The 26,460-nt window shown below is 44.3% G+C and overlaps 2 protein-coding genes across 5 annotated transcripts in view; one reads left to right on the top strand and one right to left on the bottom strand.

Annotated features, from left to right (window-relative positions):
• LOC144506329 (growth hormone-regulated TBC protein 1-like) overlaps positions 1-26,460 on the top strand; it is an 86,603-nt gene that overhangs the window by 59,395 nt on the left and 748 nt on the right. Inside the window, exon 8 of one of the 3 annotated variants that reach the window (XM_078232291.1) lies at positions 15,430-16,897. The exons of 1 other annotated variant lie outside the window; for it this stretch is intronic. In XM_078232291.1, coding sequence (XP_078088417.1) covers positions 15,430-15,531 — 102 coding nt within the window. In that variant the 3' untranslated portion in view covers positions 15,532-16,897. Of the gene's footprint in view, positions 1-5,849; positions 7,486-15,429; positions 16,898-26,460 lie in introns of those variants that run through there. One more of the 3 variants, XM_078232292.1, reaches the window with a different exon arrangement.
• Positions 15,177-26,460, bottom strand: part of cfap44 (cilia and flagella associated protein 44) — a 218,205-nt gene continuing 206,921 nt past the window's right edge. For both annotated transcript variants that reach the window (XM_078232289.1, XM_078232290.1), the window contains exons 33-34: positions 25,107-25,241; positions 15,177-15,438 (exon numbers count right to left, since the gene is read on the bottom strand). In XM_078232289.1, coding sequence (XP_078088415.1) covers positions 15,271-15,438; positions 25,107-25,241 — 303 coding nt within the window. In that variant the 3' untranslated portion in view covers positions 15,177-15,270. The remainder of the gene's footprint in view (positions 15,439-25,106; positions 25,242-26,460) is intronic.

The raw sequence follows: 26,460 nt of genomic DNA, 5'->3' as shown, positions 1-26,460 counted from the left end.
GGAGTGAATTGAACAATAATTTGAGGGGAGACAGTGGGGTGGTGGCATTGTCACTGGACTAGTTCTTGGGACTCGGGTTCGAATCCCACCATGGCAGATGGTGAAATTTGAATTCACTAAAAATCAGGAATTAAAAGTCTAATGCTTACCATGAAACCATTGTCAATTGTAGTAAAAACCCATCTGATTCACTAATGTCCTTTAGGGAAGGAAATCTCTCATCCTTATCTTACTCGGTCTGGCCTACATGTGACTCCAGATCCACAGCAATGGGGTTGACTCTTAACCACCCTCTGAATGGCCTAGCAAGCCACTCAGTTCAACAGCAATTAGAGATGCGTAATAAATGTTGGCCTTGCCAGCGACACCCTCATCCTACGAAAGAATAAAAAACATTTGTGTTAGAAGCAGTTCAGAGAAGGGTCACTTGATTCATTCCTGAGAGCTGAGGAAAAATTAAACAATTGTGCAAACAATCCATTGGCGTTTAGAAGAATAAGAAGTGATTTTTTTTTGAAACATAAAAGATTCCGAGGGGACTTGACAGGGTGGTGCCAGGAGAACCAGGGACACAGTTTAAGAAGAAGTGGAGAATAAGATGGAAATGTTAGTGTGCAGACTTCTCTACCCAAAAAGCAGGGGAGGCTGGGTAATTGAATATATTCAAGGCTGGGTTAGACAGAGCTGTGATGGACAAAGTTAGAGTTATGGAGTCCCTACAGTGCAGAAGAAGGCCATTCGGCCCATCTAGCCTGCACCGACAACAATCCAACCCAGACCCTATCCCTATAAACCCACACATTTACCCTGCTAATCCCCCGACACTAAGGGGCAATTTAGCACGGCCAATCCACCTAACCTGCACATCTTTCGACTGAGAGGAAACCGGAGCACCCAGAGAAAACCCACGCAGAAACGGAGAGAATGTTCAAACTCCACAAAGAAAGTGACTCCAGGCTGGAATTGAACCTGGCTTTCTGGTGCTGAGAGGCAGTAGTGCTAACCGCTGTGCTACCTTGCCACCATTAAAGATTATGGGGAGCAGATGGGAAAGTGGAGTTGAGACCACAGCCAGATCAGCCGTGAAGCTTATTGAATGGTGGAGCTCAAGTTGCTTATTCAGCAACTTTAATATTGGGAAACATCCCAGAGTGCATCACCCTGGTGTAATCCAACAATATTGATGTCAAGCCATAGATTCATAGACGATTACAGTACAGGAGGTGGCCATTTGGCCCATTGTGTTCATGCTGGTCAACAAAAGTTCTGACTACACTAATCCCATTTTCCAGCACTTGGCCCATAGCCCCAGAGTTATGGTGAATATCTAAATACTTCTTAAATGTTTCTGACTCAACCACCCTTGTATGCAGTGAGTTCCAGTCTCTCACCACCCTCTGAGTGAAGAGATTTCTCCTCAATTCCCCTCTTGGCCCTCTGCCTCTTACTTTAAATCTATGCCCCTTGGTTATTGACTGCTCTACGAATGGAAAATGTGCCTTTCTATCCACCCTATCTATGCCCCTCATAATTTTATGCATCTCTATCAGGCCTTCTCTCAATCTTCGTTGCCCCAAGGTAAACAGCCCCAGTCTATTCAATCTTTCCTCAAAGCTCAGACCCTCCAGCCCGAGCAAATCCTGGTAATTCTCCTGTGCACCCCCTCCAATGCAATCACATCCTTTCTATAATGTGGTGACCAGAACTCCATGCAATACTCCAGTTGTGGCCTCACCAGCATTTTACACAGTTCCAGCCTAACCTCCCTGCTCTTGTATTCTGCACCTGAGCTAATAAAGGCAAGTACCCCATATGCCTTAACACAGAAAGAGATGCGAGGAAATGTGACCATAGGTGCTCACCATTCCTTATTCTATAGTAGAACATGCAACAAGATCAGACCATCCACTGTTTGGGTCGATTCCACTCACCGAAGGTGCAAGGATGTTACTGCAGAGCTTGTGGCCCAAGTGACAAGTTATTACTGATTCTCTCACCCACCAACTAGAAGAATCATAGAATCCCTAAGTACAGAAAGAAGCCATTCAACCCATCGAACCTGCACTGACAACAGTCCCACCCATGCCATATCCACATAACCCTACACATTTATCCTGCTAATCTCCCTGACACTAATGGGCAATTTTGCATGGCCGATCCATCTAATCTGCACATCTTTGGAGTGTGGGAGGAACCCAGAGCACCCAGAGTAAACCCACGCAGACACAGGGATTACGTGCAAACTCCATACAATCACCCAAGGCTGGAATTGAACCTAGGTCCCCAGTGCTGTGAGGCAGCAGTGCTAACCATTGTGCCACCGTGCTGCCCTTATCCTCAAAATTTTAACCACTTGGACCTGTATCATTCTGGTGAATCTAAGTTGTATCCCAGACAAGAATATATCCTTCCTGAGGCACAGTGCCCAGAACTGAAATCTGTATTGCTGGTAGGAATCAACTAGAGCACTATACTGCTGTAACATGGCTCCTTGCTCATGACATTCCAGCCCTCAGGATGAATGAAGATATGCCGTTAATCTTTTTAAACTTTGCTGCGTATCAGCTCTCTGACCTTTCCAATGACTATCGGTTTTCAGTGACTTGGGTTCAGAGTAAGGTGACACAGATATAAGATTAAATGGAAGCTATTTGGGACTGAGAGTGGAGTAACGTTTTTTATGCAGAGGGTTGTGAGGCTGTGGAATACAGAGCAACTGAAGCAGAGAATGTGTCAACATCTATGTTAGATGACTGGAGGAACCGTGAATATGGAATACGGGAATGATGTGAGTACACAGAATGGTTGCTCATGATAAACACCACAATGAACTGAACAGCCTATTTCAGTAAAGCTGTCAGTGAGGGTGGTAAAGGTTTAATTCTTGATGTAATGGTTGTGGAAATTCAGCTCGAAACCCAGTTGTCACCGGGTTTTTGTGGGTTGAATGATCTAGAAGGTTGCGGGAGCTAGGGCTGTTCTCTCTGGAGCGGAGGAGGCTGAGGGGAGACTTAATAGAGGTTTATAAAATGATGAAGGGGATAGATAGAGTGAACGTTCAAAGACTGTTTCCTCGGGTGGATGGAGCTATTACAAGGGGGCATAACTATAGGGTTCGTGGTGGGAGATATAGGAAGGATGTCAGAGGTAGGTTCTTTACGCAGAGAATGGTTGGGGTGTGGAATGGACTGCCTGCAGTGATAGTGGAGTCAGACACTTTAGGAACATTTAAGTGGTTATTGGATGGGCACATGGAGCACACCAGGATGATAGGGAGTGGGATAGCTTGATCTTGGTTTCAGATAAAGCTCGGCACAACATCGTGGGCCGAAGGGCCTGTTCTGTGCTGTACTGTTCTATGTTCTATGTTAATCTTATCCCAGTATCTAATTCTACATGTCACAGCCAGGGAAATTCTGTATCAAACTAAAAAACAGGAAACTTGCAAACACTCAGCAGTTCTGACAGCATCTGTACAGACAGCAACAGAGTTTATGTTTTCAGGTTGATTAGAACTGGAATAAGTTGGAGAAGTAATAAATTTTGTTTTAAAAGGATGCTCTGGTTTCCTGTCGCAGTCGAAAGATGTGCAGATTTGGTGGATTCGCCGTGCTAAATTGTCCCTTAGTGTCCAAGATGTGTAGATTACGGGGATTAGCCGTGGGAAACGTGTTGAGTTACGGGGATGGGGGTGGTGGGTGGGGGGGTGGTGGTGGGGATTGGCCTGGGTATAAGATGCTCTGTCGGAGAGTGGTGTAAATTTGATGGGCCAAATGCCCTCCTGCACGCTAGGGATTCTATGATTCTAAAAAATGAATGCAGAAGCAGGAAAAGGAGGAGGGAGGTAGAACAATAAGGGAAGAGTTTCTCCTTCACCCTGGATTATGTCTGTTCAATTTCTCTCACTCCAGCCCTTCCCCTTCCCTCCCAGAACCACGATAGTGTCTCCCTGATCCTACATTTCCACTCCATCAGTCTCACATCAATGGATCATCATTCCATCATTACCACCACACCCAGTATGTTGTCTCCACCCTGCCCACTCCTTTCAGCGTTTCAAGGGAACGTTTGCTCCTCAAACTTCTCAGTCATCCCCAGAAACCTTGTCCTTTACTCACGGCACTTTTGCCAGCAAGTGCAAGAGACGCAACCTCCTCCCTTCTCATAGACCATGGCTCTAAACACTCCTCCCAAGTGAGAGGGTGACTTGTTGCTACTGCTTTTCAATCTGTTCACTGCTCACAATGCAGTTTCTCCTACTTTGAGGAGATTGAACACAGATTGGGTGATCGCTTTACAGAACACCTCCACTGACTCCGCAAGTATCCTGAACTTTCCCATTGCCTGTCAGGTTAAGCCTTCACGCTGAGCTTGGCTTCCTACTCTGTCCCAATAAAGCTCAAGGTAAGATCGAGGAACAGAACCTCACCTTTCAGTTTTTACAACTTCCAAACTCATTGAGTTCAACAATTAGAGATCATGACCACTATCTTTTGGGATAACTCAGCTTTCCCATATATACCTCATCCGGACACATCTTTTGTTCCTTTACCATTGTCCCATTCCCTTCCCAGTTTGCTTTGCACCATCACCTTTTGTCATTTACTCTCTCCTGATTTCCACCTTGTCACAGACTTTCCCTTTGGCTAGTTCCTCCCCTTCCGCCTAATTCCCTGCTTTAAATGTCTCGCATCTATAACTTTTTCCAGTTCTGATTTTAAAAAATCATTGACCTGAAATGTTGGGCAGGATTTTACATATGCAAATTAGGACTGCACCAGTGTGAAATCCAGTGTGATGGCATGAGGTTGCGAGCCCTATGTCAACATGCAGTTTCCCATAATACCTCTGAGCAGGCGCCAAAGTCAGCAATTCCCCCCCCCCCCCCCCCCCCCGGCTGCCATCTTAAAAATAATGTGGATGAGGGCGGCACAGTGATTGGCATTACTGCCTCACAGTGCCAGGGGCCTGGGTTCGATTCCTGGCTTGGGTCACTGTCTGTGTGGAGTTTCCACGTTCTCCCCGTGTCTGCGTGGGTTTCCTCCGAGTGCTCCTGTTCCCTCCCACAGTCCGAAAGACGTGCTGGGTTAGGTGCATTGACCACGCTAAATTCTCCCTCAGTGTGCCCGAACAGGCGCCGGAGTGTGGCAACTTGGGGATTTTCACAGTAACTTCATTGCAGTGTTAATGTAAGCCTACTTGTGACACTAATAAATAAACTTTAAAAGCTTTAAACTTAGTTGAGCTTGCAAACCAGCTAATTGACCTGGCCTATCCACAATGCACTTGATATGGGCAGGCAAACGATTGGGGAGTCTACCATCTGGAGTGGGGAGGGTACTCTGTGGGGATATCAGGGGTACCTCTTCCACCTCCCCCAGGGTGCCAAATCCCTCCCCACCCAAAAGAATCATGACCTTACCTAGTCCAAGTTCTTGATGAACCTGCTCGCAGTACCAGTAGCACCCACCAATGAGTTCTTGAGGATGTGAGACTCCCCTCCCCCCCCCCTCCCATTCACCCAATAAAGGGCAAATGACCCACTATCTGATGGATTAGGCTGCCAACAATGTGTATTCACAGCGGGGTGGGCTTTTTTTTTAGCAGGGTGGAGGAAGGCCGGTGTCAGTGAATTATACACAATCCTGTAAAATTCACTTTGTTAACTTTGATTCTGTCTTCACAGAAACTGACTGAGCTGCTGGGTATTTCCAGCATTTTTGGTTTTTAATACACAGAGATTTCCAGCATTTACTAATTGCTGGGTCAATCTCGGAACGAATGTATTGAGGACAATTTATTACTGCAATTAATTAACCCTTCTCACCTTCTGCACCAACGTTCTACAGAAAATATTCACTGAACCTGGCAGATTGCCCCAGGCAACAATCACAAAACTCCGAGAGTGGGGCAGAGCTGAAATCGATGCTCAGACTTGATTTGCTTGGCTCAGCTCTGGAATACTTAATATCTCAGGATCTTGAAGACTTCCTACATTCCTCATTTGAAGAACTGGGCTGAATGTATCTGTTAGCTCCCCTCTTTGACTCTTTTGAGCTAAATAGAAGCTGTATAAATCACTTCTGAAAGAACTGTCTAGCTCCTCTTTACACACTGTGAATCCAGATGGATCAACATGAACTACAGCAACATTTGACATTATTGTTTGAGATTTAAAGCAGGATTATTAAATGAAGGGCTGTTTGTACATTTAGATTGGTTTTGATCACTTCACAATCTTATTAATTTCATTTAGTTTCATTCATTGGAAACATGAGTCGGATTTTAACTCTGCAAAGGGGTTTTGAATTAGTTAAAATCTTTAATCTCTATCCGTTGTATTGTGAAATAGAATTATTTAATTACTCAGCAAATAAAGAATTTCCACCATGGTTGTTTGATATCAAAAGCATTTGATCAGGTGTAATTAAATTCTTGTGCCCGTACTGGGGCACTCCGTGACAGATCGACGAACTCCGGCTCTGCTCTGGGTTCAGTGACACTCCAGTCCCACACCCAGTGTCAGATACACTCCGGTTCTACTCTGGGTGCAGTGACACTCCAGTCCCACACCCAGTGTCAGATACACTCCGGTCCTACTCTGGGTGCAGTGACACTCCAGTCCCACACCCAGTGTCAGATACACTCCGGTTCTACTCTGGGTGCAGTGACACTCCAATCTCACACCCAGTGTCAGATACACTCCGGTTCTGTTCTGGGTTCTATGACACTCCAGTCCCACACCCAGTGTTAGATACACTCCGGCTCTGCTCTGGGTTCAGTGACACTTCAGTCTCACACCCAGTGACGGATGGAGGGACTCTGGCTCTGTTCTGGGTTCTGTGACACTCTGGTATAGATGAAGGTATAGCTACTTCATTTATAAATGAGTTGGCACTTCAATGCTGCAAAAAGCAATAATCAAAAGTTGGCACTTTTCTGGATGTAGAGCTTGATGTAGTAGAGCCATTGATTGATTTATATAAGATTCCTACCACTGTAGTATTTATGAAAGTTTGTAACTCTAGATTTATAAATAAAAATGTTTAAATGTATTTAAAAATCTAATTGTGTGTAAAGAATTAAATAAAAATAAACCAAAGTCTTGGGACGGAATTCTCCCATCACGTCCATGGTGGGTGTGGGGCTGGGCGGGAGTGGAGAATCTAGCGGGAGCCAAAAAGTTGGGAGCCTACCATCGTTGCAATTCTCCCAATGGCAGGATGGTCACTCCACTGGCAAGAATTGTATTTGGTAAATAATTTGTATTTATTTGCATCTCATGAATGCTCAATTAAATAGTTGCCAGCTCACGTCCCTTCAGGCCTTTCAATCTAGCGTCACACCATTTGTTCTAAAACTGCATTAATAAAGAGGAGCATGCACGAGGCCATCCTCAGTTGACCAGTACCTCTGAGAAGAGTGCGTAAACCCTTTCTGTCAGCTGTCCATCTCCATGCCGAGCTGGTCTTCATGGACAGCACTGTACTGCTGGACCATGGATTCTCCTGTCTCACCAAGTTGGATCAGTTGTGTGCTTGAGGTTGGGGAGTACAGGGAGTCTCCTTCTCCCTGGTGTGACACACCTGTGTCTATCTGGACAGCATTGTGCTATGGGTCTTATGTAGTCACTGCAATAAATGTCTGAAGTTTGACGGGGGGTAGAATGTGAGGTGGTTGGGGGGGGGTTGTCTTGATGAAGACAGGGGGGGGGGGGCAATGTGGAAAAACAGCTATAGAAAGAGGTGAATGAAGGGTGAGGGCTCATGATGGGGGGCAAGGAGGTGGATGAAGAAGATGAACAATAGAAGACAGGGAAGACCAAGGGGAATGAAGCTGGACCCCAATGAGGCTGCATGAAAAGCTCACAAGGGGGTCAAAGGAATACCACATCGTTGACTGGAAGGGGATGAATGAAGGCTCCAGATGCAGTGACTAGAGGTTGAAATGGGGCATTGTGCTTCACTTGGGGAAGCGGGGGCGGGGGCGGGGGGGGGGCGGGTAGGTGGAGGCGGTTGAATGGAGAAACAGACTTCCTCTTGAGACTGCAAGCCTTTCCCCTCTGGGTTGCTGACATCCTGCATGGTTTGGTGAAGACAGATAGGCTGGAGGGAAGGATGCAAGTGTGCTGGAATAATGTTTAAATATGGTGGCAGGACCTTCGAACCTGAAGGCCGACAGCCCACTAGTGGTTTAGAGGGAAACTAGCCTGTGCATAATTAATGAGTTTCCAAGTACAGAATCTGGCATGGGACCTTGTCAATCTGGCCAATGGGAAAGTTGCTACCAGAACCACCCCAACTGCACTTAGTCCCATAAATAGATAATTCTGCCCTCAATGTTTTTTGTAAATCAGTGGGTCTGCCTGTCAACAGCAAAGAAATATGAGATTCATCAGGGCTCAAAAAAGCCTCTTCCATTCACTGATCCACGCCATAAATGATCATTCAATTGCTCACTTGTCCATTTGTTTTGATCTGACAGGTGATAATTGCTGTGCTAACAAAATTCAAAGGGGAAACTTGGCAAATTATCGCAAAAATGTATTTTGCTGTGAGAAGATGTGTGCGCTGAAGTCAGGAGTCAAAAAATTCAGTAATGCTTTTGGAAATAGTAAATTAAAATATTAACAAACAAACATAAACCTTAAATACATCAGATTCCATTTACAGTTCAAAATTAGTCTTACAGAACATTCTCCCAACAGGTTCTTCTCTGGGGTGGTTGAAAAATGCTTCACTTTGCTTCTTTCAGAGTTCCGTCCTAGCACAACACTTTCTACAGATCTTACATGGCTACACCGAGCATAGCTTCCAACCTCTTTTAAAATGTATACTTTCTCTTTCATCTTTTCCCGACTGTCTTTATCCTTTTAAATCTTATCGCAGAATAGAGAAACATTTTGTGTTCTTCTTATGGTCACCCCTTTTAGGTAAAATAAAATTTAATTGTTTAGTTGTAAACTCTTCTTACCTCCCTTTGAAATTCAACAGCTTAAAATTCAAATCCTCACTTATCTCTGAATGCAAATTTCTGCCCATGTTGTGTTTACTTGTAGAACATCCAACTTGGCCCAAATCAATTCAAATGTCTGCTTTTCAGGCTTAGCCCTTTGATGGTTTCAATTCCATAGACACTCAGTCCCCAGTTCAATTAGTCATGCACACGCCATTTCCACAGGCTAGCACAACATCCTCCAAAATATTTAAATCACAACATTTTCATTATACAATTTCCATTGAAATCCTCCCATCTCAGAGCCCTCTAAAATCAAAATCTTTCTTCTGAGATTGAGTCCAACCCGTTTCTAGAATTTATACCATACTCAACACATGCTCAGGGTTCAGTTAATTGATTCCACTGGAACTGAAAACTTTTATGACATCTCCCCTAGTAACCAATCATGGATTCATTCACCTCTTAATTGCTCAGATTTCTTAAAACTACACATCAGTTTATATTTAAGTTTTGTATTCATTCAAGGGATGTGTGTGTCACTGACTAGGCCAGCATTCATTATCCATCCCTAATGGTCCTTGGAAAGCTGGTGCTGCACTGCCTTCTTGAACCATAATGTACAGTCCACACTCCCATGGATGGTTTTTCTGTACAGTAACATCCATATTGCTGTTCCAGTGCCTTGTTCATATTCAGTGAATTCACTTTCCCACATAAGGTGCTGAAGTGGATGGGCATAAATTTTTGCATGGTCGAGCAGCACCAAGGATTCATGCCCCTTGCTTACTTTCTGGGACATTGATTTTCTGAAGGACCCACCCATCCATCCATGTTTACAGCGATGCAAATGGTCTATTGATTACATTTATATTACATTGCAATCCATCAGGCTGGTAAACCTTGGAACAAGCGCAACGCTGCAGCAGGAAATTATTTTGTGAGGAATGGACAACATTAAGATCATTATATTAACCCGCCCATTCTTGGTATTCGTCCAGTAAACCTTCTCTGAACTGCTTCTAACATGTTTACATCCTTCCTTAATTAAGGAGGCCAATATTGTACACAATACTCCATATGTGATCTCACCAATGCCCTGTACAACTGAGAAATAGCCTCCCTACTTTAGAAATCCATTCCTCTTGCGATAAACAACATTCGGGTGGCACAGTGGGTTAGCGCTGCTGCCTCAGCGCCAGGAACCCGGGTTCGATTCCCGGCTTGGGGCACTGTCTGTGCGGAGTCTGCACGTTCTCCCCCTGTCTGCGTGGGTTTCCTCCGGGTGCTCCGGTTTCCTCCGACAGTCTGAAAGACGTGCTGGTTGGGGTGCATTGGCTGTGCTAAATTCTCCCTCAGTGTTACCCGAACAGGCGCCGGAGTGTGGCGACTAGGGGATATTTTCTGTAACCTCATTGCGGTGTTAATGTAAGCCTACCTGTGACACTAATAAATAAACTTTGCTTTTTTTCGATTATCTTTTCTAATTACTTGTGGTACCTGTATACTAACCTCTCGTGATTCAAGCACGCAGATACCCAGATCCCTCTGAACCCCGGAGCTCTGCAATCTCTCACCATTTAGATAATAAGCTTTTTGTTTACCCTTTCTGCCAAAATGGACAACCTCACGTTTGCTACCAGTTCCGTCTTGCTTTTTATTGGCCTAAGTTTATCTCTCTGCAGAAATAGTCTAACTTTCCTTTCAGCAGCTTTGTCCAACTTGCTGTAGATCATAATTCAGGATAGTCAGAAGCTTTCTCCCCAGGATGGAAGAGTCAATTACTAGGGGGCACAGGTTTAAGGTGCGAGGGGCAAGCTTTAAAGGAGATGTACGAGGCAAGTCTTTTTACACAGAGGGTGGTGGGTGCCTGGAACTCGATGCCGGGGGAGGTAGTGGAAGCAGATACAGTAGTGACTTTTAAGGGGCGTCTTGACAAATACTTGAATAGGATGGGAATAGAGGGATATGGTCCCCGGAAGGGTAGGGGGTTTTAGTTCAGTCGGGGCAGCATGGTCGGTGCAGGCTTGGAGGGGCCGAAGGGCCTGTTCCTGTGCTGTAATTTTCTTTGCTCTTTGCTCTTCTTATTTCTGCAGGTATTCCTGATCACACCTCTCCCACAGTTATTTTGACTATACCCACCCCGGCAGCAAACTTTAACACTGGTACTTCACACTTTTTAATACATGCTTCTATCTGCACCAACCAAAGAACAAAGAAAATTACAGCACGGGAACAGGCCCTCCAAGCCTGCACCGACCATGCTGCCCGACTGAACTAAAACTCCCTACCCTTCCGGGAACCATATCCCTCTATTTCCATCTATTCATGTATTTTTCAAGACGCCCCTTAAAAATACACTATCATATCTGTTTCCACTACCTTCCCTGGCAACGAGCTCCAGGCACCCATCACCCTCTGTGTAAAAAAATCTGCCTCGTACATCTCCTTTAAACCTATGCCCCTTTGTAATTGACACTTCCACCCTGGGAAAAAGCTTCTGACTATCCACTCTGTCCATGCCTCTCATAATCTTGTAGACTTCTATCAGGTCACCCCTCAACCTCCTTCATTCCAGTGAAAACAAACCAAATTTCTCCAACCTCTCTTCATAGCTGATGCCCTCCATATCAGGCAACATCCTGATAAATCTTTTCTGTACCATCTCCAAAGCCTCCACATCCTTCTGGTACTGTGGTGACCAGAATTGAACACTATATTCCAAGTGTGGCCTTACTAAGGTTCTATAAAGCTGCAACGTTACTTGCCAATTTTTAAACTCAATGCCCCGGCCGATGAAGGCAAGCATGCCGTATGCCTTCTTGACTACCTTCTCCACCTGCATTGCCATTTTCAGTGACCTGTGTACCTGTACATCCAGATCCCTTTGCCTATCAATACTCTTAAGGGTTCTGCCATTTACTGTATATTTCCTATTTGTATTAGACTTCCCAAAATGCATTACCCCACATTTGTCCGGATTAAACTCCATCTGCCACTTCTCCACCCAAGTCTCCAACTGATCTATATCCTGCTGTATCCTCTGATGGTCCTCATTGCTATCTGCAAATCCACTAATCTTTGTGTCGTCCGCAAACTTATTAATCAATCCAGTTACATTTTCCTCCAAATCATTTATATATATTACAAAGAGCAAAGGTCCCAGCACTGACCCCTGAGGAACGCCAATTGTCACAGCCCTCCATTCAGAAACGCACCCTTCCACTTCTTTGACTGAGCCAGTTTTGTAGCCACCTTGCCAGCTCACCTCTGATCCCATGCAACTTTCACCTTCTGCACCAATCTGCCATGAGGGACCTTGTCAAAGGCCTTACTGAAGTCCATGTAGACAACATCCACTGCACTACCCTCATCAATCATCTTCGTCACTTCCTCGAAAAACTTGATCAAGTTAGTGAGACACGACCTCCCCGTCACAAAACCATGTTGCCTCTCACTAATACGTCCACTTATTTCCAAGTGGGAATAAATCCTGTCTCGAAGAATCCTCTCCAATAATTTCCCTACCACTGATTAAGGCTCACCGGCCTATGATTACCTGGATTATTCTTGCTACCCTTCTTAAACAAAGGAACAACATTGGCTATTCTCCAATCCTCTAGGACCTCCCTTGTAGCCAGTGAGGATACAAAGATTTCTCTCAAGGCCCCAGCAATTTCCTACCTAGCCTCTCTCAATATTCTGGGGTATATCCCATCAGGCCCTGGGGACTTGCCTATCTTAATGTTTCTCAAGAACCCCAATACCACCTCCTTTTTGATCTCAACATGACTCAAACTATCTACACACCCTTTCCCAGACTCATCAACCACCAAGTCCTTCTTTTGGTGAATACTGACGCAAAGTACTCATTTAATACCTCGTCCATTTCCTCTGGCTCCACACACAGATTCCCTCCCTTGTCCTTGAGTGGGCCAACCCTCTCTCTGGCTACCCTCTTGCTCTTTATATATAACCAGTGTACTGAGGAGCTTTTGGATTTGTTCCACATTTCCTGAAGCTGAGGTGAAGGCTAAAGATGCACTGACAAGCTGCTGGGCAATCTGTTTGATTACCTTAATATAATCACATTGGGTTAGAGGTCACCAGGATGGTTTGGGAGACTCAGAGCTGGGTTTGGGTCAGGAAGATTGGAATTCAGTTTGGGAGAGTTTGGGGTCTGGGGCAGGGGAATACAATTTTAATGGTTAAGAAATAGATATAGCTTTAAGTAATTTATATTTGCTTTTTTGGGTAGGAATAAAATATAGTTTTAAGTAAGCTTAATTTATGTTTCTGTATTAAGAATGGGTTCAGTTTAGTTTCACTTTAAACTTTACCTGCATTGTACTGAGTGTTTGCCAACACAAGGCTAATAAACTGGCCTGTTGCCTAATAACAGAGAGGCTTCAGGAGAACAGGAAACAGTCAGTTTTGGGTTGTGTTAAGGTAACCCAGAAACAAGGAGATTTTCACTGAATCTTTGCAACAGGAACATGAAAGACGACTACAGAGAACAGGTCCCAAACTAAAGAACACAAAATGCCGTAAACCAGGGAATGGGACAGAAGAAAGTTCCAGGAAGACTGGAAGTGGGATAAACAACAGGAATCTGAAAAAATTGGCTTTGTTTGGTAAAGTTGAGAGTGAGGAGCAGAGAGACTCTGGGTTAAAGACATGGGAATGTTGGGTTGCGAGAGGTCAGAGACCCACAGTGACCAGAAAGTTAGTGACTCTTTACTACAGGCCTGTGACGCAGTGGTGTTCTGCCGGTGGCTTGGTATCTGAGAGATTGCATGGAAGCTTGAATGCAAGTGGCGATCCAGAGCAGAGAAATACCTGAAGGAGAGGTTAAAATCCTGGAGGTGGATCCTTAGTGAAGATATCCCAAGAGAAACCCAAAAGAGAAAATGCTGGAAAATCTCAGAAAGTCTGGCAGCATCTGTAAGGAGAGAAAAGAGCTGATGTTTCAAGTCCAGATGACCCTTTGTCCAAGAGAAAGTGTTGTTTCGGAGAAGATTAAAGGCATGTTCTTTGAGAATGGAGATTGGAAACCCTTGTGTAAAAAACAGAGTTCCAATGAGATTGGTTGGCTCAGTGTAACAAGCATCTGGGGGCAGGATGGGGGAAATTGGTGAGAAATCCATAGGAGTTGTTTCAGGTGGTTTCAGAGTGTGGTGGGTCTGACCACGTTACCTATTGCTTTACATGGACTGTGTACTTACTGAGAATATTAGAGTATCAGCTAGATTTTGTAACTTTTGTTATCCTGACAAATATGTAGATCTGTAAAGGTATAATGGGGTGAAGGAGTAGTGTATACTCTGGGATCTGGATTGTGATATCAGCATGAATCGTAACAAAAGTAAGTCAGAGGAGGCAGGATGATGAACGAGTGGATCTTGGTGTGGATTGAGATGGGAATGGTTGGTTAGTTACTGTAGAGTGCAGTTTGAGAAAGCAAAATGGGTAGAATCCAACTTTAACCTCTTTTCTCTTACCTGTGTGGGTGGGCCGGGTTAATGTTAGAGCTATAACAACATTGGGAATGAAGGTACAGTACACTCGCAGCTTGCTTCATGGGGGTAAAAGCCTCTGCCTGTACCTTTTGGCCTTGTGGGTCTCAAACTTTCAGAATCACAAGAAGCTGGAGCAGGGCTCAAAGCACAGATAGAGGGATTGCTGGTCTGCACCTCTCAAAGCTGTATTGCCCTGCAGCAGATAGGTTATTGCAAATGGTCCATATTTCTTTCTGTTCTAGTTACGGTTTAATGTGATTCCCGCCACAGGTATCACCTACAACAATTGGGAAAAAAACAGCACCAAAATCAGTTAAAAACAACATCCAACAATAACCGAGTCCTGAATAAAGGTGAACATCTCAGCCACAGCTTTAAGGCAAATGAAGAAGTTTTTGTATTTTTTATATATTAAATAGGATTTGAGAATTTAATAAGTGTTTTAGGTTCACATTCAGAGTGGCCTCACACATGGTAGCTCTACGTGGATAAGGAATTGGGGGTGCCACGTTTTTCCACATATCTCAAGGAATAAATACATTTACTCCGATGCCGCCTGCACTGTCTATGCAACCAATATGACTGGAACAGCTTACTGCAGAGCAGTTGTGACTGTGAAGTCTCCTTGAAGATGTGTTGGGTTTAAAAGCACAAACTCTTTTCGAAGAATCCCCATCCTTCCCTTAAAGGAAAAAAACCAAGTCAGTTACATGGTAAATATTTATTATTTCAGACTGGTTTAAAATCATATACAAGGAAAATAAAAGCGAAGGAAACTGTAAAGGTGTGACAGAGCTCACTGTGGTAACGGTGGCTGGGAGGGGGGGAGGATGTGACCTCCTTTCCGAGTTAGCAAACTGATATCATCTTTCAACTTGTTTATTTCTTTGGCTTGTCTTTCCACCAGTTGTATCAGGTCCTGTTTCTCTTCCAAGTTTGCTTTCTGTTTTTGCAGGTCGGAACCCTGGGACAAGAACAATTATATTCACAATCAGCTCCACATGACTTCAGTTTGTGCCCAAGATATACAGTGAGCTGTAATAAGATTAAACTCTAAACTGGGAATCGATTAATGCAAAGAGAGAGAGACCAGTATACACACAAACATATATACAAATAAATTTTACATATCATGTAACAAATATTCCTGATTGTTACTTTTTGCCTTTTGTGCAACATCACCGTAAATCATAAATCCCACAAAAATTGTCCAAAGAGCAATGAAATAGAAACACTTTCAGAAGATCGAGCTGGTTTTGCACAGACATCAGCTCACACTTTCTAAATCCACCACTCCAAATTGTCCTGCTCCTAACTGATGGGATATTGAGTTTAGCTCCTTCCACTCCACCGTGCTCCCCTTGAGACTCTTGTCCTACGTTAGCTGTGAGGTCACTGGACTTCAGTCTTTACAGGAAGGAAAATGGAATTGCAAAGGGCGATCACAAAACACAAATCCTGAAATGAATGGCAATGTTTGACCTGTACCTCTTTAGTTTTGGGGAACAGATTCAGGCCTCAGGCTGAGTGTCCTGTTCCCCACTCCCTCAGCACAATGTAAAAAGGGTCATGAGCCTCTCTGCTTTGTTCCTGTTAATATTGCTAAGAATAAGAATCTCCGGGGGCAATGATGGAGTAGAAAATAGCCCCTGCGTTTTATGCTAGGGTAATCAGTCCGAAAAAATAGTTACAATGAATTATTTATGTTCTTGGACAGCATTTATTGCCCTCAGGGTATTTAGTAATCACACATCGCGGGAATGCAGTGACACACAGGCCAGACTATGTGAGCATTCTTTCTCTGAAGGACATGAGGAACTAGTTGGGTTTTCCAGCTGACACGTCCCATGGCCATTCTGCCGTATATTACAGTAATGGGTTTATATGGAATATGTAGGAAAGATGGGGACGGATCTATAAGGCAACTGTCATCCGATGACTTGGTGAAAGACAGGGAGATCGGAGATACGGTGATAGTTTGCAAGCAGGGAATGCCTGTGGGGAAGAAGCTATCAATGGAAGGCATAAACCACTGTGACTCTGGCAACAAAGTTGGTTCAGTTTGAGAGACTGTTGTGCTAATTTGGAAACCTAATTGGAGAGGTTGAAGCTTTGAGTCATGGCAAAGGTGGACTGGATTTTGGAAACGCTGAAACATTCAAGGTCTTTGGGAAGGGAGGTTGGAGATCTTTGACCTAGGCTTTTATTAAAATTAACTTGATAGAATGTTTTTAATTAAAACACAGACTAAAGCAACACTGGGAATAATCAGTAGTTTGCAGTATGTAAACTGAACATTTATATTCTGTGATTTTCTTCCCAATACAACTGCTTTTAAATAAACGTTCAATATAAACCGGAATAAAAAATTTTAAAGTTGCCTTCTAGCTTCTCTTCAAATAATTTTGAAAGCTGCCAAAAAAGAATCAGTAGATAGAGAAACAAACGCCTTTGGGTTAACCACATACTACAGATGTCTGCTGGGAGACAGTGCAGTTCCACACAAGCTCACTATCTTTAGCTTTGAGTCACAACACAGCAGCTCAGAGGAAAAATACCAAAGTCCACGCCTTGACTTTTAGGCGTAGTTGAGAACTTCAAGGGAAACCTTTAATAAAGTTAGTAAAAAGCTAAATGAAGCTCCAACTCTCCCCAAAGCTCATTTGGAACAGATGTGCTGCCCCCTCTGTGCTGTACAGCTCCATCATTTACACAGCTGCAAATGATCTGGAGAGGTGGGGTTCAGTATGAGAGTCGAAACCCAATCAAAGGGATCTTGTAAACATACAATCCACAGAAACAAATCATTGTGCAATGGTAGAAGCATCTACTTGACAAAAGCCCTTCCTTCTTTCCCAACATGGTCCTGTGGGAATGGTGTTTTACTCCAGCTTTCAGATCAAGTGCAGCCGTAAATGGGAATACAATGAGAGCAAAGTCCTGCACCCACGTTTCCCAAACAAATGAAGCAACAAACTTCCTGCCACCACCCTATCAGAAAACCCAAACACGTGTAACCCTCTAAGGGACGTTTGGCCGATAAAGTCACACGACCCTGGAAAAGCAATCAGGGGACCAGAATGGGGGTCCACCCTGGCGAGCAGGGGCTTTTGCCTCAGATCGATTCCGGATGCTGACTGACAGCCACAAAGTCACAAGACTCTGTAAGATAGTATGTTGTAAATAAACGTTAGTTGTTTCATACCTAGCTGATGAGACAAAGTTATTACATTGGCGATGAGGATAAAACAAAGGACGTGTGGTCCCAAGATCATGAGCACAGAACCCATTGAGAAGTGTGCTGCAGGAAAAATGCCTCAGTTTGGTTCATTAGATTCCTTTAATGCCTCCACTGAGGATTGGACAAGTTTGTGGAATGTCTAGGTTATTATTTTATGGCCAATGGAATAGACGAGGAAGGGAACAAGAAGGCAATCCTTTAAAGCATGTGTGGGACCCAGGCCTACAGTTTAATCTGCAGTCTTATGTCCCCAAACATGCCCGAGTTCATTCATGGAGATAGTGGATTTGGTGAATGCACACTGGGATCCAAAGCCCTCAGTCATCCTGCAGCATTTTAAGTTTAATTCAATGGGGAGTGCCCCAGAAGAGACCATTGCAACCTACGTTACAAAGCTAAAGCAAACTGCACAACACTGCGACTTCAGGGCCACCCTGAATGAAATGCTGAGAAATTGCTTAGTTTGTGGAGTTAATAATGAGGCCATGCAAAGAAAGGTGTTAGCAGAGGCAAATGTCAATTTTAAAAAGGTGCTGGAGGTGGCACTAGCAATGGAGAGCACTGAGAAGGGCTCACAGGAGTTTCAGAGTGCGCAAAATGGCGTGCTTCACCAGTTAGGACGGGAAGCTGCAGTCAGCAGTGATGCCAAAATTGAAGATGCTAGTTTTAAGTGGGAAGCAAATGTAGCAGCAAGCAGAGTCAAAAGATTTAGCAGAGTGAATGCAATACGAAAGATCGAAGCAGTGTTATCCCTGTGAGGGTAATCACTTTCCAAAATCTTGCAGATTTAAGAAATGCTATTCATGCCACAGGAAGGGGCACTTGAGGCACTGGTGTAAGATCAAGCCAAGTCTGCTCAGTGCTAAAGGCAGCAGCACATCACAGATACACAGTGTAGAAGATTTCATAGAGTCATAGAGGTTTCCAGCATGGAAACAGGCCCTTCGGCCCAACTTGTCCATGCTGCCCTTTTTTTTTAAAGCCCTAAGCTAGTCCCAATTGCCCGCATTTGGCCCATATCCCTCTATACCCATTTTACCTATGTGACTGTCTAAATGCTTTTTAAAAGACAAAATTGTACCCGCCTCTACTGCTACCTCTGGCAGCTTGTTCCAGACATTTACCACCCTGTGTGTGAAATAATTGCCCCTCTGGACCCTTTTGTATCTCTCTCCCTCACCTTAAACCTATGCCCTCTAGTTTTAGACTTCCCTACCTGTGGGAAAAGATTTTGACTATCTACCTTATCTATGCCCTAGTATTTCCCTAGTAATGACTTCAGTGTTCATTCACTGAACAATGTGAAAGCGAGCAAGGTAGCCCCCATCACACTGGTGCTTTTGGTTAATGGGTAAACCTATAGATATGACAGTAGACATGGGAGCATTCACTACCATAATAGGGAACACACATACAGGTACTTGCAAGAAGAGGTTCACCCTTTGGGGTTAAGGAATACATCAGTAAAATTGATGACCTCTATGAGAGAGGCAATCAAGATCATGGTTTTACCACTGTTCCAGTGAGATATCAGGAGTGACCTGCTCACTAATCGTTGTATCAGGCCGAGGACCAAGTCTACTGGGCCACAATTGGCTCAATGAAATTAAATTAAATTGGACAAAAATTTTTCAAATCAAAGGAGACATGCTAGAATTAAAAAAGAAGTACGAAGATGTATTTTGCAATGTGCTCTGGTGCTTTGGGGCGGCACGGTGGCACAGTGGTTAGCACTGCTGCCTCAGAGCTCCAGGGGCCTGGGTTCAATTCCTGGTTTGGGTCACTGTCTGTGTGGAGTTTGCACGTTCTCCCCGTTTCTATGATTCTTCTTTGAAAATTAAGGGCCTGCAGGTGAAGATCCGCGTAGACCCAGAGACAGGCCCATGGTTTTTCACAGCAAGACCTGTGTCCTCTCCCTTGTTGGAAACGGTAGAGACAGACAAGGTTAGAAGAACTGGGAATCATCCAACCAGTCCAGTTTGCAGAATGGGCAGCCCCCATAGTCCCTGTGATAAAGCCAGGCAGACCGTCCGCATCTGTGGGGATTACAAATTGTCAGTGAGTCAGGCTACCAAGCTAAACAAATACCCTAGTCCAATGATAGATTTGTCCGCAAAGCTGGCCGGAGGCCAATCTCATACAAAGTTAGACATAAGCCATTCTTATCAGCAGCTTGAGCTGGATGATGCTTCCTGAGGTTATTTTACAATTAACACACAGAAGGGTTTGTTTCAGTGTACGTGCCTGCATTTCAGCATGTTGTCAGCTTGTGCTATATCCCAGAGAACGATGGAAAGTTTGCTGCATGGATTGCCATGTGTAATAGTATGCCTGGATGATGGATTGATAACAGGGTCGACAGAAGCTGAACACCTAGCTAACTTGGAAGAGACGTGAAGAAGATTTCAGGAGGCTGGGGTTCGCCTCAAGGAAAAGAAATGTACTTTTCAGACTAATGAAGTGGCTTACTTGGGTTACTGGGCAGATGCTCAAGGGTTATACCCTGTGGAAAATAAGTTAAAGCAACAAAGGAGGCACCAGACTCCAAAAACACATCTGAGCTTAAGTTCTTTTTAGGAATGGTGTTTTCTGCCGAATTTGTTGGGATTGTTGGCCCCCATACATGTGCTCCTGAAGAAGCACCAGCGTTGGTTCTGGAAGATGCCTCGGAGGGGAGCTTTTCACAAGGTAAAACCCTGATTACATTTGTTGTGTTTATTGGTCCAGGAAATTGGTATTAACTTGCTCCCTATGGCGTCAGTGCAGTTTTGTCTCATAAAATAGATGATGGAACTGAAAGACCAATAGGATATGTCTCCAGATCCCTCCCAGAGACGGAGAAAGGCTATTCTCAGATTGAAAAAGAAGGGTTTGCACCTGGGAATGGAATAAAGAAGTTCCACAGTATATGTATGGAAGGCATTTTACCGCGGCAACAGACCACAAACCACTTTTGGGTCTTTTTAAGGAAGACAAGGCTTTTCCACCAATCGGATCACCAAGAATTCAGTGCTGGGCATTAATCTTATTAGCAAACAAGTATACATTCCAACAGCAGCCTGGAATGTATATAGCAAATACATATCCACTGAGTCACTTACCATTGCCCAAGAGTGTAGCACCATCTGTCCCTACCCCCCTCCCCAGTACTGCAGGAAACTGTGATGCTGCTAAACTTCTTGGATACATTGCCAGTTTTGGTGCAGCAAATCAAGTATTGGACCAACAGAGACCCACCATTGTCCAAAGTGTTGCACAGAATATCAACAGGATAGATCAAAGAGATGAAGCCATAGTGTATTCAGAAAGATTAATTAAGTTGTGAAAACTGCATCATACATTGGGCAGCGAGACTGGTCGGCCCTGTACCAGGAAGGGAGCTGATGGCTGAATTACGTAGACCCATCTGGGTGTGTCAAAAATGAAGATGCTTGCCAGGACTTGTGCTTAGAGGCCTGGCATAGATGCCAACATTGGGAGATTAGTGGAGCACTGCAATCAGTGCCAGTTACCTGCTACAGCCCGTTTGTACCTTGGGAATGGCCTGATCAGCCATGGATGCATGTCCTCATTGATTATGTGGGGCATTTTTGGGCACAATGTTTTTGCTCCTGATCGATGCCCATTTGAAGTGGATGGAAGCGTTTGAAATGAAGGCTACAAATTTGCATGCCACAGTTGAGGAATTGCGTCAGTGCTTTGCATCCCATGGGATAGCTGAAGTTACCTTGTCAGATAATGGAACAGCCTTGACAAGTGCTGAATTTCAGAATTCTACTTCCACAAATGGAATAAAGCATATCAGAATGTGCCATATCACCCAGCATCCAACAGGCTGGCCAACCGAGCAGTCCAAACCTTCAAGGCAGGTTTTAAAAAGCCATTCTGGAAAACAGAATGTCTCAATTTCTTCCAGGATACCGGACAATTACGTATTCTACAACAGGAGTGCCGCCAGCAGGATTATTGATGGGCCGACATCTTAGTACCAGACCAAGCCTGGTGTTTCCAAATTTGCCGGGGAAAGTAGAGGCCAGTCAGAAGAAAACCATGATTCAGGCAAAGCAACAAGGTTGTTTGCAGTAGATGACAGTAAGAGTTTTAACAACACTAGGTTAAAGTCCAACAGGTTTATTTGGTAGCAAATGCCATTAGCTTTCGGAGCGCTGCTCCTTCGTCAGATGGGGTGGATATCTGTTTACCCCAGTCCAACGCCGGCATCTCCACATCATGCAATAGATGAACCAGGGTATGTCAGAAATTTCAGAAGCAGACTAAACTGGGTCACAGGAGTTGTTGTAGCCAAGACGGGACCACTGTCTTACGGAGTGAATGTACAGATAGAATTGCCAGGAAACATGTGGGCCACTTATGTGAGTGAGTTATCCCAGCAGCCAGTACTACAGCCTGAAACCATATTGTCAGCAGGAAATGTTGTTGGTTGTCCGACTAGTGAAGTACCGTCAACCTTTGACAGGAGAGCTTGTCGTCACCACAGAAACAGATGAGGCTGAGTTGCCTGTACCTGAGGAGGTAGCAGGTGCAGCAATGTCTGCAGAAAGTACCCCAGCAGAAGCAGCCAAGTCGGTGGAATTACACCGCACTACCGGAAAGTGGAAACCACCAGAGAGTCTAAATTTATGATGGATAGTTTGAATGCTGGAATCGTAAAACAGAAAATTCTGGAAAATCTCAGCAGGTCTGGAGAGAGAATAGAGCCAATGTTTTGAGTCAGGATGACCCTTCTTCAGAGTGAAAGTTGCATCATACATTGGGCAGTGAGACTGGTGGTCCCTGTATTGGGGACTGTGTTATTTAACTGTTATCACTGTATGAAAAGACTGAGAGGGGGAGAGATGGGGTATCTGGCCTCTTTAAGGAACAATCGGCTGATAGGGTGACATGACCCAATAAAACCAATCGGGGACCAGGGTGCCTGTAGCGAGTGTGGGCTTTTGCCTCCGATTGATTCTGGATGCTGACTCTCAGCCCCGAGGCTGCATGCTGTAAATAAACGTTAGTTGTTTCACACCCAGCTGGTGAGCCAAAGTTATTGCAAAGTGTAAATCCTGTTCGCAGACCCTGAAATTTGCTTCTGGCATGTCTACACCCAGCCTAGGGGCAGCATGCCAGTGTTGAAAAGTCATAAAAGATAACTGGACAGGTGCATTTGCTGTCATTCTGTTGCAAAAACATGTACATTTTGAATTAAGAAAAAATGGTTTAAAATTTACTTTGATATTAGAAGTTTCAATTACTGAGAAAAGATCTTTCAGAAAGTATTTTGAGTATTGTGGGCGGCATGGTAGCACAGTGGTTAGCACTGCTGCTTCACAGCTCCAGGGTCCCGGGTTCGATTCCCGGCTCGGGTCACTGTCTGTGTGGAGTTTGCACATTCTCCTCGTGTCTGCGTGGGTTTCCTCCGGGTGCTCCGGTTTCCTCCCACAGTCCAAAGATGTGCGGGTTAGGTTGATTGGCCAGGTTTTAAAAATTGCCCCTTAGAGTCCTGGGATGCGTAGGGATGGGTAGGGCCTGGGTGGGATTGTGGTCGGTGCGGACTCGATGGGCCGAATGGCCTCCTTCTGCACTGTAGGGTTTCTATGATTCTATGATTCTAATTTGACTGATCTTTCTCTTTATTAGTAATGTTCTCCTGTCTAAACATTTGGGATTGGTTATTTTCATCCTCAGCTTCCCACTGCAGTTTCTAAGTCATCTATCTCTCTTTTCATAGAATCCCTACAGTGCAGAAGGAGGCCATTTGGCCCATCGAGTCTGCATTGACTCTCTGACACAGCGACCCACCTAGGCCCTATCCTCTTAATCCCATGTATTCACCCTGCTAATCCCCCTAATCCACACATGTTGGAACACTTGGGGATAATTTAGCATGGCCAATCCACCTAAGCTGCACATCTTTGGACTGTGGGAGGAAACTGGAGCACTGGAGGAAACCCACGCAGACACAGGGAGAACGTGCAAATTCCACACAGCCAGTTACCTAAGACCGGAATCGAACTTGGATTGCTGGAGCTGTGAGGCAGCAGTGCTAACCACTATGCCACCGTGCCACCCATGTCGTGTATCCTCTATTTTGATTTGTTATTTTCCTTTCAGCCAATCAATACAAATATACAAACATACGAATTAGGAGCAGGAGTAGGCCACTCGGTCCCTCGAGCCTGCGCCACCATTCAATAAGATCATGGCTGATCTGATTGTGGCCTCAACTCTACATTCTGTCTACCCCCTATAACCTTTCACTCCCTTGTTAATCAAGAATCTATCTAGCTCTGCCTTTAAAATATGTAAAGGCTCTGTTTCCACTGCTTTTTGTGGAAGAGAATTCCAGAGACGGCGGCACTATGGCACACTGCTGCCTCTCAGTGCCAGGGACCTGGGTTCGATTCCTTGCTTGGGTCACTGTTTGTGTGCAATTTGCACATTCTCCCTGTGTCTGCGTGAGTTTCTTCCGGTGCTCCAGTTTCCTCCCACAGTCCAAAGATGTGTGGGTTAGGTGGATTGGCCATGCTAAATTGACCCTTAGTGTCAGGGGGACTGGCTAGGGTAAATGCTTGGAGTTATGGAGATAGAGCCTGGGTGGGGTTGTAGTTGGTGCAGACTCGAAGGGCCGAATGGCCTCCTTCTGCACTGTAGGATTCTATGATTCTATGACTCACTGCCCTCTGAGAAAAATATTCTCTTCATCTCTGTCTTACAATGAGCGACCCCATATTTTTAAACAGTGACCCCTCATTCCAGATTCTCTGACAAGAGAAAACATCCTCTCCACATCCACTCTGTCAATACCCCTCAGGATCTTAAATGTTTAGATCAAGTTGCTTCTTACTTTTCTAAATTCTAGTGAATATAAACATGATCTCGCCAGCCTTTCTTAAGACAACCCGCCCATTCCAGGTATTAGTCTGGTAAACCTTCTCTGAACTGCTCCTTATGCATTTACATCCTTCCTTAAATAAGGAGACTAATACTGTCCACATGAAATGTTAAGCTGAAAGTAGGATGCAAAATCACATTAGAAATAAGATATGCGTGCTGAACACAATCACACATTATCCCTTCATAGTCTTGCATTATTACATGCTTCGAGGTGAATAAGAATATTCCAGCAACCTGAATACTCTTATCTGTTTAATACTGGGATTGGTTTAGCTTTCATGAGTTGTAAACTTTAAAGAACAAATATTGGCCCATGGAGTTTGGAATTCAGCAAAGCAAGTAGCAGAATCTGGAGCCTATAAATCACATGGTGTGGGGAGTGTGAATGGATAATGGGAGACAAATTGGAAGTAGAAGCCTACTTTTACAGCTCGTTATCCTCTCGGATGAAAATATGTATCTGAGTGCTGGAGATGATTTGAAAACATTACCATTTTCTTCTGCTGGTTGTTTAAGTGGGTCTCAATTTTCCTCTTTTCCATTGTCATCGTATTCATCTGATCCAGTCGGCATGTGTTTTGTCTGGTTAAATCTGTAAGCTCAGTTTGCAACTCTGTGATTTTTTCCTATATTGGGGCAAAATTTACAAAACAACAATATATTACTGTTCTCTGATGATACAGGCTTCATGAGTATTTAGAAAGCTTTCACCTTGTGGATTTATTAAATGCAATGTTTTGAAGTATAAAAGATTATGCTGTTTCCCCAGCAGAGTTCAGTCTATGCTTTCAATTGCTAAAGAAATAAATGAAACCTTCCTGGTCTGTGTGCACTCGCAGATTCACACGGACTTGTTGTTAAAGGGGTCGGCCTCCATACACCAACCCAAGTTCGTTGCAATTCTCAACATGAATCTTGCTGTCCACACTGGCTATTTCCCAGTTCACCTTACCTTTCATTACCCTGGATCGGTTTCTGTACCCTCTGTATGTTGTATTTCTAAACAAGATCTACTTTTCCTTTATTCTGCTGTTCTCACCTAGGCTGTGGATTGCGAGCTCAGTAGGAGGTACTGAAGGTTTGAGGGGGAGCAGAGATGTACCCTGCCGACTGCGAGGGGACCATGGGGAAGAAGGATTGGCTCCACTGGTGAAGTAGGACCATGCGGGCTGTGTAGAGAATGAGATGTGACGGGGTGTCTTACTTTGATCAGAGTATGTCCTGTGGGATAGGTTGGGGCCAATGGCATTATCTTCTGCTCCTCGATGTTTGAAATGGAACCCATTGCCCCTCCCTTGGGAAAAGGATCTCCTTCCTGCTGCTCCCTTATCCAAACAGCATCTTCCCACTGATGTATTCCCACCGTATTGTTCAGAATCAGTTTACAGTCGCAATCCGATCTTTCTGGCTGCTGTCATTCATGATACAAAGCACCACTCCACATGGTGCTACAGGTCTTCATGTATGGGACACACTGCTGGACATTTTACCTTCTGACTTGTCAAGCTGCCTATAGCTCGAGTGTTTCACACTGTTAACTCTCCCGTTTAATTTCAAATTAACTCCTCCAACCAGCTCTAGAATGCCAGTACCTACCTAAAGTACATTCGATGTACAAACTGCCCCTGATACCTTTCTACAGAATACAGTGAAGAGAAGGAAAGGTTGATTGCTCTCGTTCAGAAAGAGATCAGCTTTTTGGGAAAGAACGTTTGCTAACAAAGTTGAAACATTATCTCTTGATCTGTACACAGATGTATAGAAATATGACCAGTGCAATCCGGTTCTTTGCTTGCTTTTCAAATTATGGGCAACACCTTTTTTTCTTTTGCACTTCTTAAAGCT

Source organism: Mustelus asterias, chromosome 17, assembly GCF_964213995.1.
Source record: "Mustelus asterias chromosome 17, sMusAst1.hap1.1, whole genome shotgun sequence".
NCBI lineage: Eukaryota > Metazoa > Chordata > Chondrichthyes > Carcharhiniformes > Triakidae > Mustelus > Mustelus asterias.
Note: the sequence above shows the minus strand (reverse complement) of the source record. Positions and strands in the feature narration are given on the sequence as shown.